Source organism: Musa acuminata, chromosome BXJ1-10, assembly GCF_036884655.1.
Source record: "Musa acuminata AAA Group cultivar baxijiao chromosome BXJ1-10, Cavendish_Baxijiao_AAA, whole genome shotgun sequence".
Classification (NCBI taxonomy): domain Eukaryota; kingdom Viridiplantae; phylum Streptophyta; class Magnoliopsida; order Zingiberales; family Musaceae; genus Musa; species Musa acuminata.
Genome location: NC_088336.1, coordinates 30,212,303 through 30,228,758, shown reverse-complemented (window position 1 = coordinate 30,228,758; position 16,456 = coordinate 30,212,303). Strand labels below are relative to the sequence as shown.

At 43.0% G+C, this 16,456-nt stretch overlaps 2 protein-coding genes across 3 annotated transcripts; both read left to right on the top strand.

Moving 5' to 3' along the window:
- The first annotated feature begins 1,248 nt into the window (after positions 1 to 1,248).
- Positions 1,249 to 4,865, top strand: LOC103969038 (uncharacterized). Its single transcript, XM_009382446.3, has 6 exons — positions 1,249 to 1,580; positions 2,969 to 3,022; positions 3,164 to 3,244; positions 3,939 to 4,008; positions 4,101 to 4,189; positions 4,325 to 4,865. The coding sequence occupies exons 1-6, from the start codon at positions 1,425 to 1,427 to the stop codon at positions 4,457 to 4,459; spliced, it is 585 nt and encodes a 194-aa protein (XP_009380721.1). The 5' UTR covers positions 1,249 to 1,424; the 3' UTR covers positions 4,460 to 4,865.
- Positions 4,866 to 6,364: 1,499 nt separating this feature from the next.
- On the top strand, positions 6,365 to 16,280 carry LOC135585042 (protein PHOSPHATE STARVATION RESPONSE 3-like). 2 transcript variants are annotated; one of them, XM_065087914.1, is made up of 9 exons: positions 6,376 to 6,556; positions 6,762 to 7,040; positions 8,258 to 8,974; positions 9,323 to 9,533; positions 9,610 to 9,686; positions 9,778 to 9,817; positions 15,398 to 15,473; positions 15,575 to 15,644; positions 15,809 to 16,280. In XM_065087914.1, exons 3-9 carry the CDS (start codon positions 8,333 to 8,335, stop codon positions 16,100 to 16,102), a joined length of 1,410 nt encoding a protein of 469 aa, XP_064943986.1. In that variant the 5' UTR covers positions 6,376 to 6,556; positions 6,762 to 7,040; positions 8,258 to 8,332; the 3' UTR covers positions 16,103 to 16,280. The 2 variants fall into 2 exon arrangements, with proteins under 2 accessions (XP_064943985.1, XP_064943986.1); XM_065087913.1 differs by lacking the exon at positions 6,762 to 7,040 and having other exon boundaries at positions 6,365 to 6,556.
- The last annotated feature ends 176 nt before the right edge of the window (positions 16,281 to 16,456 follow it).

The following is a 16,456-nucleotide window of genomic DNA, read 5'->3' as shown; positions in this document are numbered from 1 at the left end:
TGAATGGTACATTGCATACTAGAAAAAATTTTGGAACAATTTTTCTTCATATATTGTGGACCTATTTAGAAGCTGAAATATCAAAAAAAAATATTACATAGATGCATTATATTTTGATAGAAATAAAAAAATAAAACACTGATCAGATGCTACATAATTTTTTAAAAATATATAAAAATCCTAAAATATAAAACAAAAATATCCATCTATATTGTATTGAAAGCTTTTCTAAAAATTTGAGATCATTTGAAACAATGCTTCTATGTAATGCACTATTTTTAAATTTTCTTCGAAAATAATGCATCACATATTAGGAAAATATTTTTGTGGATCAACTTCTCTTACTATATTGTGGATCTATTTAGAAACTCAAATGTCAAAAAGTTTTACATCGATTCATTATATTTTGATAGAACTAAAAGATAGGAGAAAATAGAAAAAATAAAACATTTTTCAGATGTTAATTTAAAAAAAATAAGAATAAAAAATCTCCTAAAATGAAAAACCAATGACATATGTCCATCTTTGTTGTATTCAAATCTTATTTTAAAATTTTCAGATCATTTTGAATAGTGCTTCAATGTGATGCACTATTTTTATTTTTCAAAAAAATATATCACATATTAGGAAAAAAGATTTCTAGACCATCTTTTCTACAGGAAAAATCAAAAATTCACCCTATATATAATTTAATTTTAATAAAATAATATAAAATAATAATATTAAAAGTTTCAATCAACAATCTCTTCCACCAAAAAAAAAGTAAGAATAAGCAAAATCCACAAAAATAAAAAAAAACACTTTAATTCATAGAAAAAATAAGCAATAAATAAATAAATAAATAAAATAAGATGCGTGGCTATCACGTGAAAATTCAATAAGAAAAAACACTGAACAATATAATGTCAACAAATATAAATCAATAAATAATAAGAAAAAGCCACTGACACTCGATCAGGGCAAATTTGATAAGTTGTACCCGACCCGACCCGTTAGTGGGGGTAAAAATGGGTCGAATCTGAGCTCGGATTCGGGTTGTGCTCGTCCATACCATCCGCGGAGCATACATATATGATCCGAGTTCGACCCGACCCGTAAACTCAACGGGTCATAATAGACGGATGGGTTCTGATCACCCGATTCGACGAGTCACGTTGGGTATCATGGGTTTCCATCGCACGTGGGAAGCTTCGGCCCTTCTCTTACGCTACCGGCATAAATGGCTTCCGGATCGAGCGACGCCTTTGTCGGACGACGTCTCTCTCGTGCTTCTTGGAGCTCAAATCCCTCTCTCTCTCCTTCCTCCAACGTCGAAGCGCGACTTCTCACTCTTCTTTTCCGATCTTCCTTCTGGAACCTAATCTCTTTCTCACCTCCATCCGTTTCCGCGATAATTGGGAGAGGGGGCAGGACTCGCCGCGCACATGGAGGACAGGGCGGCCGATAAGCAGTCGTCGTACACCTACTGGGTGCGTGAGGCGACGGAGGACGCCGCCCCGCGCCCCGTCCCCCGAAAGCTCACCGCTGACGACCTCTCGAAACAGCCCCGCTCTGCTGTCTTGGGATCCGTCTGGAATCAGGCATGTTGCTTTCCTCTCATCTTTATTCGGTGTCATTCGACGAACGAGTAAGGGAAAAAGGGGGCCTTTATGTAGTTGCAGAGGTCCAAATGGTTTTTGTTACAGGATCTGGGGGTGGCTCGATTTTGCTCGCCCATGGTGATTTTGGATTTGTTAAGGGTCCGAGGCACGCCAATTGCTGTTTAAGGACGTCAAATAAAATGAGAGGAATCATTATATGTTTATGCTCATCGGAAGCATGATATTCTTTACATAGTCGGTTCAAGATTTTCTGTGTCCATCATCTCTTATAACCTCTGCTGACATCCTACATCGCTTCTTGAGCTGGTCGCCAAGGTCGGTCAAGCCCTCGATATCAAGGTGTTGGCGCCGGAATGTTGATCAGTGTCTCTCGGCCTGGACGTCGGTTGGCGGCTCACCGTCAGGATGTTGGTCGACGACTCCCAGGTCGGAATGCTCATGGCTCGAGGGTGGCCGCTTTCCTGCAAGGATGGCCTTCGTTGGCCTTCTTTGGTCCATCCCACGAGCAAGTCAGTGATGGGTTGATTTATTTTTGCCTTCCCCTCGGCCGAATGCCGACCAGGGGCTTTTATACTATGGTACGAGGGTCGATCGTACGTGAGCTTGGCGTGGCGGCCGATCCTTGAGAGATGAGATGGTACCTTTGTGTGGCCGCTGTCCCGGGACATGCGGAATGACGCCATGCGACGCTGTCCCGAGCTTTCCGGGATGGGACGTATCAAGCACGTCTTGGTACAGGGCTCGACGCGCGTGGGGGTGCTCCTCTTGCTGACTTGGTTGTAGCGTGGCGTGGGATTGACCATGACATGTCTTGTACCCAAAATATGCCTTATCAGTAATATCGGCAAAAGTTTTTCTTTGGATGCTTTCATCTTCTTTATGCTTTTGGTGTATTTTTATGTTCGTCAGAAGCATAATATTCTTTAGATAGTAGGTTCAAGATAATTAAGTCCAAATTTCTGGACACGTTCTCGAGTTTTACTGCTGTTTAGTAACAAACAAACATATAATTAAGTCTAGTCACTAATTGGATTGAGACTTGAATTATCTTAATTTTTAACTACTGTCCAAATGATATATGCTCTATGATATAAATGTCAAGTCTTGTCAGATTATTTTTGAAGATGTCAGCTGGCTTGGTTGGATAAGAGGATCAATTCAAATCCCATTTGGCCATCGCCTTGTTATCTTTTTGTATCTTCTCCCTGGCTTCAGATCTACTTTATATGTTCTAGCATAATATTCCTCATCCATTTGATTTTTCTGATCTGGTAGATTTGGCTAAGTTAAGTTGGATGAGTAGTCACTTATTTTGCACTTCTTTTACTGCATCCTCTCTGATTCAGTGGCTTGCATCTGTCTTGCAGGCTGGCACTTGGGAGGAGAGAAACCTTAATTCATGGGCAAGCAATAGAATAAAGGTCTGATATCATTTTTCCTAGGTCAATTGTATCTTCAGCAATAAACATTGGTTAAGACTTTTAGTACTATGTTTTCTTCTTTTGCTTGATTCTACTTTATCATTTTTCTATCTTAAATATAAATAATATATTGTACTGCAGGAGCTGCTTAAGTCTTTAGGCTCATTGGAGTTTTCCAGTGGCAAAGCCTATATAGAGGAAGTGACTAAATGCTCAGGCGATGTGAGTATATTGTATCACCATGTATAAATTATTATAGTTGATTTCATATTTTATACAACATCTTGATCACTTGAAAATTGATTCCTCTGTTGTCATTGATAACCTTAAAACTTGAACTCTTTACTGGGAGATATGTTTCTAGACATTCAAGAATTCTCATATTTTGATTACTATTTGAGTCTGACCTACGGAGAGTACCGTTTTAAAGTTCACACTTGGTTCTATTTAGTATAGAGTAAGACTGAATAAAAGCTATTACATAGTTGAAGTTTCTATTTAGCATACAGTAAGACTGAGTAAAAGCTATTACATAGTTCAGTTTCTTTCCAGATGAGATATTTGTCTCCACTTGTGATGTTCATGCAAGACTAGTACATAATCCTTTGCAAATGTACCTAGTGTTCAGCTTCAAAAGGTTGAAATGCTTGATGTAAACTAGAATAAACGAGGGGAAGCTAGATGTTTAGGTTGCACAAAATGCAGCTTTTTTTTTCAAGAAATGGCATGTTCCCATCCTAAGTGGCCTTTTTAAAGAACAGACAGTGGAAATAATCTAAAAATTGAATCAACCATCTATCTAGCTGCTGCTTGGAACTTCTTTAAGTGCTATTTTTAACCTTTAGTGTGAAATTTGCTCGAGTAACTTAAAGGTAGTTATCAGACTTTTTTGATATGGTGTCTTGTGATTGAGCAGGCATTTTTGGTTACTGTGCGAAACAAGAAGAGAGTTGGTTACACTTATGAGGTGACTATAAAATTCAAAGGTATACCATCGAGTTGATGCTAGATGATGTATCTCTCCGACTTTCTTTTGTTTTTATTTTCTATCTGGTGCTCACTGAGCGAATGGAAGCAGGAGACTGGTTGATCCAAAAGGAGAATAAGAAGATCAAAGGCCACTTAGATATTCCAGAGTTCTCATTTGGTGAACTCGAGGACTTGCAGGTACATGCAATGACACTGTTTGAGTTATGATTTGGTAATAATGTATTTTAGAATCAGTTTTATATTTAGGATATTGGTGTATTCAAGTTGGTGCACAATCGTGGGCTGGCCTTTATATAACTTTTTTATTTCTAGATTCAAATAAGGCTCAGCGAAGACAAGGATCTGAGCACAGACGATAAAATGAAGATATGCAATGATCTAAGATTGTTTTTGGCTCCCATCCGCAAGAAACTGGAGGTGTTTGAACAAGAGCTGAGGGATAGGTAACCGGACTACCATTGCTGGATGACCCATATAACTTGTAAGATCTTGTCAACGATAGAATATAAACATTTCTTAGTCTCACATGTGTTGGTGAACAAATGTATCGTGGCTGATGAGTTAGCATGGCTTGGTCCACGGGTCGATGCCGAGGTTGGCCGGGCCCTTATGACGGGGTGTTGATCAGCATTTTTCGGACCCAAAAATATACTTTATCAACATGGATGTCAAACTCTGTGCCTCGTAAATCTTTGAGGCGAGTTTTTTTTGTTATCTGCTTATCTACATGTTTTAACAACTATTCAAACTCTTGGGATATATTTTTTTTCCTTGTGTTCGCTCCTGTAGACTGTAATGGACATGCTATGATTCGAGGTATATGGACTGTTGGTGATTAAGATTACAGTTAATATTTCTTGGCTAATTGATCTAACTATGGAGGATGGATATGCTAGAAAAGTTTAATGTAATAACCTCCTGGCCTATGGATTTCTTTTACTGCTGATTGGACCAATCCAACTAGCACCACCCCCCACAGCTCGGCCTTAGACAAATATGGGAGGAAGGTTCTTTGGATGGATTCTTCCAGCAATGTGCGTAGGTAGTATAAATGACATCTCTGTAGCATTTGCGTGGAGAAAGAGCCAAATGGAGGAGGATCTTCGAAGAACAGGGGATGGCATATTCCGGTGGAGACCTGCGCAGCGTTTAGACGCGACCAAAAGGCGTTCGCTGCTGCTGCTGCTGCAGCAATGACGACTTTTGGTGACGCTTCGGGGGCCAAAAGCGACGCGGCGAAGCGAAACGAGTGACTCGTCGCCATGGTGGAGCTGCGCTGGTATCTTTCCCTGCCCTTGCCTTCATCATGTCTTCCCACTTGCGTCTCTTCCTCACTCGTTCCCTCTTGTTTCTGGCTCGGGTCTTTTTGAGGACAGCGACGGGGAGGGTGAATGCGGGTGCTCCGCGTCGAGCACCTTAGCTGCATGTGGGGACACGGGATTTGTTTACTTCAGCGACAACATCTGATGGTGGTCTCTCCTTATGCCAAGATAGCATCGGTCCTCCATGGGGATTCTGACGGTAGCGTCCATCGTAGCCTAGTGACTTCCATTATTCTTCTTAGCCTGTTCCTTTCTGAGTTCAAAGCATGAACAGGCAAACTACCAAACAGATGCAGTGCATTCCTTTCATCACACTGGGACTGCGAACAAGTTGCTGATGGATTTCGTCTTTCTTCCGTCTCCTTTTCGGTGGCCCGGGAGGGTGGGGGTGGGGGTGTGGGGAGAGCAGGGCAGGGCCCACCAGGATCATCGAATCGGGTGGTGGAGAACGACCTCAGCGTCATCATCCAGCTCTTATTGGCCGTGGGGTTTGTGATTTGAGTCCCATTACTTTCTTTCGGTATCACCATCTCCATTAGTTCCTTTATTAGGTCTCACTTTAAGTCTTTTTTACACATATTCTCTTGTCAATTGCAGAATTATAAATTAGCCCTTCCAATCATCTTAATACATAGCAACTTGTTGAGATTCTAATTTATATTAATATTTTTTAATAACTCTTTATGTTCCTAAAAATATTTATTTTATATTTATATATTGACGTAAATAAACTAATCGTAATCATAGATAAAAATTATTAACCTATTTTTTATACTAATATATATAGGAATTATAATGATAGATATATTATTTTCAAACGTACAAGGATATATATATATATATATATATATATATATATCTCATTATAATTGTCATTCTAAAAGTGACAGACGTCACATTGGGTGTGTGATGGGACTAAAATAATTTCAAATGTCGGTTGCCATTGTTGGAAGAGAGGGCATTTTGGGAATATCGAGTTTTCGTGTGTTTTCGCGTTCTATTTCAAGCTGCAGTCATTCACGTGCGGCGCAGATAAGGGAGGAGGGAGGAGGGAGGAGGTGGAGGTGGAGAAGGCGGAGGCGGGACGGTGGCGCCAGCAGCAGTAGCTAAATATAGAGAATAAATAGCGATTGTTAGGGAGGGAAATAAAAGTCTCCTATGGGTTGCTGGCCGCATAGTTGGCGAGAGGACTCCTTGGATACATCTTGATCTCCCTCCTTTTGTAAGTAGAAGCTTCTCATCGTTGTTCTCTCTGCGAATTTTTTGTTTTGCTGTGGCAGATGGTAGATCTCGTCCAGATTGTGATTCCTTCTTTCACTTGAAATGAGGAGAGAAAAAAAGAGTATCTTTTTCTCTTTTTTTGAATTCAATTTGTTTTGTTGGTGGTTTGATGTCTTGGTAGTTGGTAATCACTGATTCCATGCAAGGTTGCCTACTTTGGAGGCGTTTCTATTAGTGAATATTGGCGAACTACGAGACCTATTATCACTGGGGTCTGTTGTACTGGGATGGCGTGCTGTTCTATTAGCCCGCATGAATCTCTCATCTATTCTGAAGTCCATGATTGATAGCTAATGGGCTTGTATTTGGAGAGTTTTGCATCTGGAGGATTAATTAGATGAGCTTCACTTTGGATGGGGATAATGGCTACAAAAAATTGGAAGCAGAGTGACATGTTCGTCAAGAAGCACCAGTGTATAGGAAAGGTATGATGTTGTGACAGACCTTGTAAAGCTGACATAATATATAACATATTGTTACAAGAAGGCATTAGGATAGTCTTTTTCATAAGCCATCAAGATCAAGGGGTTTAGCAAGAAGAAAGGATGGTTTGGGTTAAGAAGCTGTCACTAGAATGAGAAAATGATTGTGCAAACTGTGAAGCAACCCAAACTGGTGATGCTGTTGCACCGAGTAAAGATTACGTATTGGTATTGGCATGCAAGGCAGCAACATCAGATTTTTGTTTGCTTTAGGCCAAGTATAACTAAGAAAGATTTCAAGTGATAAACAGGGATGCTCATCTTGAAGGGGGATGATGAAAATGGACATCTTCATTTAGAATCAGACTGATAAGGAGGATTTGCATTGAAGGGAGTAGAAAGATTCCAGTTGGATTGATAAAAACATAATTGGGATTATAACTACTAAGATATGTTGTGGCTTCTCCCTCTAAAATGTTGAGCTTAGTACCATATCATAAGTTGAAGATGAAGCATGTCAAGTTTTAATTTCATTTAACAATTACAAATCTAAATGAAAAACCGATCATTTTAATAATCCCAAACTACCTCCCACTCTCTTGTGAGAATAAAAAGGATCAACTCAATTACTGAAACAAATTTGACTTGTACTAATAACTTAGTGAAGTTAAATTCTATCAGGGTCTGCAGTACCGAACTGTACCGCCCGGCATGGGTGGTATGTACCGGTTCGACCGGTTGCCGATACGCGGACTATCTGTTACTAGTCGGTACACTTGGGTATACCGCTCGGTATACCATACCGTACCGATACCGAGCCCAGGTCAAAATACCGGTACGGTACGGTATTGCGAACCTTGAATTCTATGGATATATAGCATATGATATTTGATTTTTCTAAAGTACTATAACAAGTACTATTGGACAGCATCCAAATATAGATGAGCTCTACACTTACCAATGCTTGGCCTTGGGGAAGACCAAATGTGCACAACCATTAATTTTGAAAGAGCACACATGTCTGCAATTTTTCAGCAAGGATGGACATACTTTAGCTATTAATTATTAGAATGTTGCTGGATATGCAGACATCTGCTCCTACTATCACCTCTTAGTCTATGTCATCTGATTCTTATACATTGGTGCTTCATGTAATTTAATAATTCAAAGAATATCTTTTCTTCTTGCTAAGTTGGCTGATAAAGGTGATCATTTTGTAGGTTTGGAATCTCAGAGGACTGTCTATTCTTTTGTTCAGCTAGTGTGGGGGTACCATGTTTTATTAGTCAAATACCATGAGCAGCCACAGTTTGATTACAGTTAAACAAAATAATTCTCCCGAAGGAACAAAGCATCTCTGTCATTCTTCACCTTTATCAGTTCAGTTTAACAATGAACAAGACTGCCAAAAATTATCAAGATCCTCCTATGTCGAGACAGTGTTGCACAATTCATCCAGCTTCAGTAAGGACCTTCCTTTGCATACCAAGAAATCAAGCTCAGGGCCTGAACCAGGAAGTTCTTGTTCTTATGTATCTCATCCTCAATATCCAGAGCACATGTTTTCTCGTTCTTCTACATTTTGTACCAGCCTTTACTCTTCATCTTCTACTAGTTCAGAGTCATGTCAAAAACTTCAGAACTTACCCTTCCTTCCTCATCCTCCAAAATGTAAGCACCAGAATTCAGCTGTTCAATCTTCTAACTCTCCGCTGCAGTTTAGTGGAGATATAAGTGCAACAAGTGGTGAGGATGAACACACAGATGACTTGATGAAGGATTTCCTTAATCTCTCTGGAGAAGTTTCAGATGGTAGCATCCATGGAGAGAATTGTGGGAGTAGTGGCTTAGCACTTAACGAGCAAATAGAATTGCAAATTTTGTCTGAACAACTTGGCATAGCTATCACTGACAATGGGGAAAGCCCTCATTTGGATGTAAGTATTTTGTTGATTTCTTTCCGTTTTCTTATTCACCGGGGGATTTTAAATATCTTGTCGCCTCCTCTAATTAAAGTTCTTGGTATTTCTTCCTAAATGCTGAGCCTCCAACTTCAGGCCAACAATGTTAATGAGGAAAAGGGACTCAAATTAAGCCTATCTGAATAGTTTGTCCGGGAACTGCACACACGAGGGATGGTCTAGAATTTGGCTAAACATGAAAAACTGCTGTTTTTTTTTTCTTGACAAACAAATGTGACAATACTTTTGTGGAAGTTCTAGTCTAAGGATGTCCAATTGGGAAAGAATTTTGTTTCATATTTGACTCGCTGTTTCTTTATTTAGGACATATATGAGACACCACAAGTCTCATCTCTTCCATTGTCTGCCAACCACAACCAGACAGATCAGCCTTCAAAACCTCACACTAAAGTCCAATTGCATACACCCCCCTCCATAAACCCAGCTTCAGCTGCAAATAAAACAAGATTAAGATGGACCTTGGAGCTTCATGAGCGATTTGTCGAAGCTGTGAACAAGCTTGATGGTGCTGAGAGTAAGCATTTTGTTTTCTTTCATCATCGCTGGATGTATTTTTCATCTCATTCATCTGTGTGTGTTTTCTCATGCAGAGGCAACTCCAAAGGGTGTGCTAAAGCTTATGAATGTTGAAGGTTTGACTATCTACCATGTAAAGAGTCATTTGCAGGTAATTCTGGTTAGGTAATTTCTCTCACATGTTAGATTGTACTGCAGAAGTCATCGTCACCATTTTATTCATACATGTTCATGACTTGCAGAAATATCGACTTGCAAAGTACCTACCAGAGGCGAAAGAAGGTAATTCTGACAATAAACAGAGCGCACAATTATCTGTTTGTTGTATACTGTGCATGTTCAATATTGTTTTAGTAACATGCCAGTGTAAAACTTGTCAAACTTGAATGGGAAAGTCCAATTACATGGCCATTTGATAATTGGAACAAGTTCGCCATCTGTTCTCTGATGCTATACACAGTTAATATCCAAGTTGGCAATAGTGATGCACAAAATTGAGGATGACTCAAATTGATTATGACTGACTGCACCCATCAATTTTTTTTGGCTTCTTTCTTCAAGATGGAAATGGATATATAGACTTCAAATCATGGTTTGCAGTACCGGTCCGACGGGCTTCCGGTACGCGGACCGCCTGTTACTGTAGCAGTACTGTAATACTGTAGCGCTGCTACAGTACTCGGCACGCCTGAATATACCGTTCTGTCACGGACAAACTTCTAAACAAGGTGTTTGATGTAATGCTTATGTATGTCCGTGTCGTTTGGCATGTTCATGCCTTGTACAGAATGTAAAGGGGCGGCCGAAGGCTTAATAGTCCCATTTTAGTTGGGTTGGTGGCCTCTTTAGGCTTGTAAATAAAGGTTGTGTCATGTAGACACGTGCGAGAGCTTTTCGGTCTGTAATGAATCATTTTACCCTTTGTTGTGCCACTGTTCAGAGCTTGTAAAGTCTGTTTGTAATTTGCTTTGTCTATGAAGTGTTTTTCGGACATGTTTGCTTGTGGATCCCGTTTGAGGCGTTCTCTTTAACCCGTTCTCTCTTTTGTTGGTCCTAAGGGACAATGGGAGGCTTCGGGGAGGCTGACCTTTGCGGACGGACGCGCAAGGGTGCCGCACGACTTAGGCAAAACCAGCTAAGTCCGTGTCATATGGTATCAGAGCGGGACAAGCACTCATAGAAACACTTAGACATGCAAACGTGGGGGACCTAGCGGGGCTGCGTTGAGGGCAGTCAGCAACGCGCGACCGTTTGAGGGAAAACGGGTATGGAGATGTAGGGAAAAGAGTCGCTCAGAGGAGCGGGCATCTGAAATTGGCATTCAGAGGAATGGCCAACCCTTCGCGCAAGAGGCACCACGAGAACAGGCAAGCTTGGAAGAATTTGGAGCGCACAAAGGTTGGGATGGCTGAGTTTGAGCTACGGCTCAACGTTGACAACTATACTTGATGGTGCTCTAGGCAAGCGAGGCGCTTGGTAAGAATGAGACCATGCAAGGTGGAATGAGTTGCGCAACGACCAAAAGAGTTATGCAAAGCTCACAGAGGTGAGGGGAATTGCTAACTCGAAGAATTTGGTACTCATGCATGGGCTTGTATGCGGACGACGGAATGTTTGTGGCCATCCCAAGGCGACCGAGACTCGGCGCCATGGAGCATTGAAACTTTCTCTTTGGCAAGCGTAGGATACGTCCGTAGGAGGCTGAAGTGTGCAATGAGTTCAGCATGTTGCTAGGCCTTGAGGGGTGCAGTGGGGGCTGTATTGACGTGGAGTCGCAATCTAGCAAGTGCGTTTGCAGGAGGCAGAACAATGCATAGTTTGTTCAGCAGATCAGAGTAGTCCAAGGGGATGGTGGTCTCCGAAATGAAGAGAAATGTTGCTCCAACGGGATAGTTATCCAGGAGGGATAAGTCCCGGCTCTCCAGAGGGAGAATCATGTGAGACGGACCTCACATGTTGAGGAGGAGTACCTCACAAACAACAACTCCACGAAGCTCGATGGACTGAGCAAGCGGCGAGGAGTTGTCGCATGATCTCGCTCGAGAGAATGCATTGGTGGATGCATTGCGAGATTAAGTGGGGGAGCGACCTGAAGCAACTTAAATGAAGGCACACTTGGAGTCGATGTGGAGATCGGACTCAAGGGAGGGCTGACCTGTGGAATGGTGGGCACGAGGGCCACCATCGACTCAATGCGAAAACGAGGAGCGGAGCAACTTGGGCGTAACTTGGTGAAGTACCCAAGCCGCATGAAGGGAGCTAGCAGAGAAGTTGGAACATGGGGCAGAAGCACAGTGCTTTCCTTAGACAGAGGTCAAAGACATGAACTCTTGCAGAGGCAAGAGTAGGATCATGTTGTTCCATGGGTCCTTCATTCTGACGGAGCGGACTCATCTTGCATGGTGCCAAAGACGAAGGGAGCTTCTAGGCACATGCACCTTATCTCGGAGGAGCATTTGATGGAGGAACTAAGGCGACTCAATTTGCGGAGGCGAAGTTGGGTTCAGAAGGCCTTAGCACGGGGCAAGAGGACGCAGAGGCGGGTACTCTTGAAGAATATGCCACAATGTTGCCATTCAAAGTTGCCATGAAGGAAGCGGTGCGCAGCGGAGATTGTGCTGGTAGGGGCAGAGGCCCAGGATCCAGACAATGGTGCACAAATTACAGTGAAGTCGGTGGACTTCGGGAGCTACTAGGCGACGGACTGTCCTAGAGCGGTGCTTCATCTAGGTGTGACCCAAGAGTGGGTGGATGAAGGTCGATTGCCAAAGGAGCGAACAAAATCGAAGGTGGAGGAGACCCTGCGATGTATTGGCAGAGGCCACACATGGAGGGTTCACAATTCGAGTTTATTCCACAAGGATCAGAATGCAATGGAGATGTCACCAGGAGGCGACATGGTGCAGCGGATCGTGGTGGGACAGTTCGTGGCAATGCGATACATACGACAGAGTCCCGGGAGGGACTAGATCATATGGAGGTATGATCGGGAGCTACTGGGAGCTCCACTTCGGTGAACAACACGACGGCAAGAAGGGCTATGGATTCAAGGAGTGAAGGCCATGGTACCGCAGAGGCGGGTCTTCCGTGCGTGCATCGAATTTTGCATCGGACGAAAACCTTGGTCATCAGCATATGGGGGCTGTGTTCCACTAAGGGAAAAGTTCGAATGCAAGTACCAGTGAGTCCCGGGAGGGACTAGATCATATGGAGGTATGATCGGGAGCTACTGGGAGCTCCGCTTTGGTGAACAACACGACGGCAAGAAGGGCTATGGATTCAAGGAGTGAAGGCCATGGTACCGCAGAGGCGGGTCTTCCGGGCGTGCACCGAATTTTGCATCGGATGAAAACCTTGGTCATCAACATATGGGGGCTGGGTTCCACCAAGGGAAAAGTTCGAATGCAAGTACCAGTGAGTCCCATGAGAGGGACTTGATCATGCAGAGGTATGATCGAAGCAGCTGGAGAGTTGGACTGCTCCAGAGCTCATATTCGCTTAAGGGAGCCCGACAAGTCAGAGGACAAGGTCGAGTAAGCGAACGTTGCTACCAAGGAAGCTAAGGAGAACAGAATCGGTGCAAACCCTACAATGTGATGGCAGAGGCCATGCATGGGAGTTGCAGTCTATCTTTCCATCGACCAAACAGACTGCTTGGAGAACACAGAGGTGTTGAAGCAGGAGGTCGAAAGGGGCGAGGAAGCGACGACAAGTCCAGAGGGACTTAGCTACCCAAAATCAAGCAATCAGTGAGAATGGAGGTGGACTCAGAGGAGTGTCACGAAGGCATATCTACTGATTGTGAAGAAAAGGGATGTAGATGCGAGGCGACGGATAGTAGGGCCATGGGCATGGCAGCGCCATGGTACCGCAGAGGCGGGACTTCCGTCAAAGTCATTGATCCCTTGCTCTCACGGAGGGAGAGCGCTTGGTCGTGAAAGGGGCCGAGGAGGTGGAGCATGCAGATGCAATCTCCAAGTACCGAGACAAGGCTGAAGGGCAGAGGCCAAGAAACTTCGTAAGATCGGTGTCAACAAGTTTCTCATCAAGATAGCCGTAAGTGAAGGACTTCGGGTCATGCAAGAGTGCACGACCAAGGAACGAAGCAGGCAGTACGTGGTGCTGTACCTTTGCTACTCAGTGGAGTAGGCGGCAGGGTTTATGGAGAAGATGGTACAATCCCAGAGGCGACCTCATCTATCAGAGAATTACTCCAAGTTGGGGTGAAAACTTCCTGCATTCCAGAAGTTCAATGGCATTGAGAAGGTGAATCACAGTAGCTAACTCAACGCAAGGAGTGCAAACACTTCAAGTGCTTCAGAAGTGTGAGCAAAGAGCAGGCGAAGGCCAGTAACCAGCTCGATGCATGAAGTACAACCTCGAGGAGGCGGGCGAAGTCAAGTAACCTTTGCCTTCTCAACTCTTAAGAGAATGGGCGAAACCGAGTACCCCAGTTCTCTTATCTATCCAGCAGAGGAGCTCTGCACAAGTTCAAAGACCCTTCGAAGATAATGGAAGACAATAGTTGTCAAATCCTCACCAACGGTGATCAGTGCTACTGAGAGTAGATTGTCCGCTTCATTTCCCAACGAAATGCCAATCGAAAGCGGAAGTGATGCGAACCTACTTGGATGTGACAACTAACTGAAAGAAGAGTCAATGAGCAGATTTTGTGGAGGAAGGACCCAAAACTTCAGAAGTTTGCGAGGCGATGCTTGTTAAAGCTCCAACAAGCATCCACCCAGTTCAAGCAGCATGTGGAAATTTTGAGAAACTGGCGCAGTAAGAATGGTCTTTTCCTTCATTTGGTGGATCCGCAGGAATCAACGAGGATCAACACAACTCAGCCAACCCCACACCAGAGTCAGAGTCATTGGCGAGTTGAAGCAGCATGGCGGATCAAAGGTTCGACTACTCAAAAACAGCAGCGGAGAGCAGCTGGGAGCCAGGAGGCGCATTGCAGCTGGAGCAGAAGATTGAAGACTCAGCAAAGGCGAAGAGTTGCAGTGTTCACAAAGGCTTCGACGAGGACGTCGAAGGGATAAGTGGGGGAGAATGTCACGGACAAACTTCTAAACAAGGTGTTTGATGTAATGCTTATGTATGTCCGTGTCGTTTGGCATGTTCATGCCTTGTACAGAATGTAAAGGGGCGGCCGAAGGCTTAATAGTCCCATTTTAGTTGGGTTGGTGGCCTCTTTAGGCTTGTAAATAAAGGTTGTGTCATGTAGACACGTGCGAGAGCTTTTCGGTCTGTAATGGACCATTTTACCCTTTGTTGTGCCACTGTTCAGAGCTTGTAAAGTCTGTTTGTAATTTGCTTTGTCTATGAAGTGTTTTTCGGACATGTTTGCTTGTGGATCCCGTTTGAGGCGTTCTCTTTAACCCGTTCTCTCTTTTGTTGGTCCTAAGGGACAATGGGAGGCTTCGGGGAGGCTGACCTTTGCGGACGGACGCGCAAGGGTGCCGCACGACTTAGGCAAAACCAGCTAAGTCCGTGTCAGTTCGGTACACCTGGGTGTACCGAACGGTATACCGTACCATACCGGTACCGAGCCCAGGTCGAAACTCCGGTACGGTACGGTATTGCGAACCTTGCTTCAAACTATATGTTTCTTTTAGAGGAAGCATGTTGGAAGAAGTGAGTACAGTAGTTTGTTGGTCTTTATATAATTCAGAGTCCAACTTTATTTCTCCAACAACCAGGACAAACGGAATAGGAAAGTAAGGCATGAAGAAACTAGTTATGAACTATATTATCTGGATATACATCACTATCTAATTGCAGAGGTTTGATTTTTAGTACCATTGCAGTAAACTTGTTATGATATTTAATGCTTGATATCTTAACATGCTTATGAAGACAAAAAGGCTTCGAGTCGTGAAGATAAGAAATCATCATCATTGGTTAGTAATGACGGTGATTTGGCCAAGAAGAGGTACCCCTATTTTTTCTTGTTATTACTCCACTTTCGAATATGCCCTTGTAATCTTTTCTTCAAGTGCTTTAATTTTGTCTATCTTTTTGTCTCAATGATAGGAGCATTCAAGTCACTGAGGCTCTACGCATGCAAATAGAGGTTCAGAAACAGCTGCATGAACAACTTGAGGTAAGCATTGGGTGCTTGTAGCTCTGACTGGAGAAGCATATTTTACTTTTTGGTTTATTAATAAAGCTTTGGAAATCAGAATATCCTCAAACGAAAAGAGGTAATAGGCTATTTAAGCAGCACCGTGCTTCTCTGTTTCTGAACCCAATGTTCTTCTTCTCTAGGTCCAAAGAGCACTGCAATTGCGCATAGAGGAAAATGCAAGGTACTTGCAGAAGATTCTTGAAGAGCAGCAAAAGGCAAACAATTCTTCTTCCTCCACGCAAAGGTTTAGCTCAGAGCCCCCACTGGAATTGCGTAGTCCCTTCACAGAGAAAGCTGATGCAAGAGTGGACTCCTCTCCACTTAACTCTGTGAAGCAAAGAGGGAATGAGTCAAATGACCGGGAGAGTGATTCTGAATCTGTTGAAGATAGTAAAAGGATGAGGCTGGATGTTGAGCATGTAAGACCTTCCTAATGAGAGTCTAGCCGAGGGTACCATCTTCAGATAGCTTCTGTTGTCTATAAGAATCTTCATGTCATTTTCTTTCTATTAATTTCCCAGTTATTGCAGGGGGTTGGAGTGGATCAGATTTCGAGTTGATGTACAGTATTGTGAAAAATGAAATTAAACTGATGGACCTGGATTTGCTAAACCTTTATGAGTGTCCTTGCATTCTCAAATAAATGATGAATGCATCATTTTGCTCCACCTTGTTCTTGGCAAAGGTCAGGAAAATTAGATAAAATCATCCTCCATTGTGCCCCGAGTGTTAAGTTCCACTTCCATCATGTAATCCAATCTATATGTTATGTCAAATTTAGAGTCCAA

What these genes read in the sequence shown, in the direction of transcription:
- LOC103969038 (XM_009382446.3), top strand. Translation starts at nt 1,425, where the DNA reads ATGGAGGACAGGGCGGCCGATAAGCAGTCGTCGTACACCTACTGGGTG. An exon ending in TGGGATCCGTCTGGAATCAG is followed by an intron (nt 1,581 to 2,968) that starts GCATGTTGCTTT and finishes TCTGTCTTGCAG; the next exon opens with GCTGGCACTTGGGAGGAGAG. An exon ending in TGACTAAATGCTCAGGCGAT is followed by an intron (nt 3,245 to 3,938) that starts GTGAGTATATTG and finishes GTGATTGAGCAG; the next exon opens with GCATTTTTGGTTACTGTGCG.
- LOC135585042 (XM_065087913.1), top strand. Translation starts at nt 8,333, where the DNA reads ATGAGCAGCCACAGTTTGATTACAGTTAAACAAAATAATTCTCCCGAA. An exon ending in ATGTAAAGAGTCATTTGCAG is followed by an intron (nt 9,687 to 9,777) that starts GTAATTCTGGTT and finishes CATGACTTGCAG; the next exon opens with AAATATCGACTTGCAAAGTA. An exon ending in GGTGATTTGGCCAAGAAGAG is followed by an intron (nt 15,474 to 15,574) that starts GTACCCCTATTT and finishes TCTCAATGATAG; the next exon opens with GAGCATTCAAGTCACTGAGG.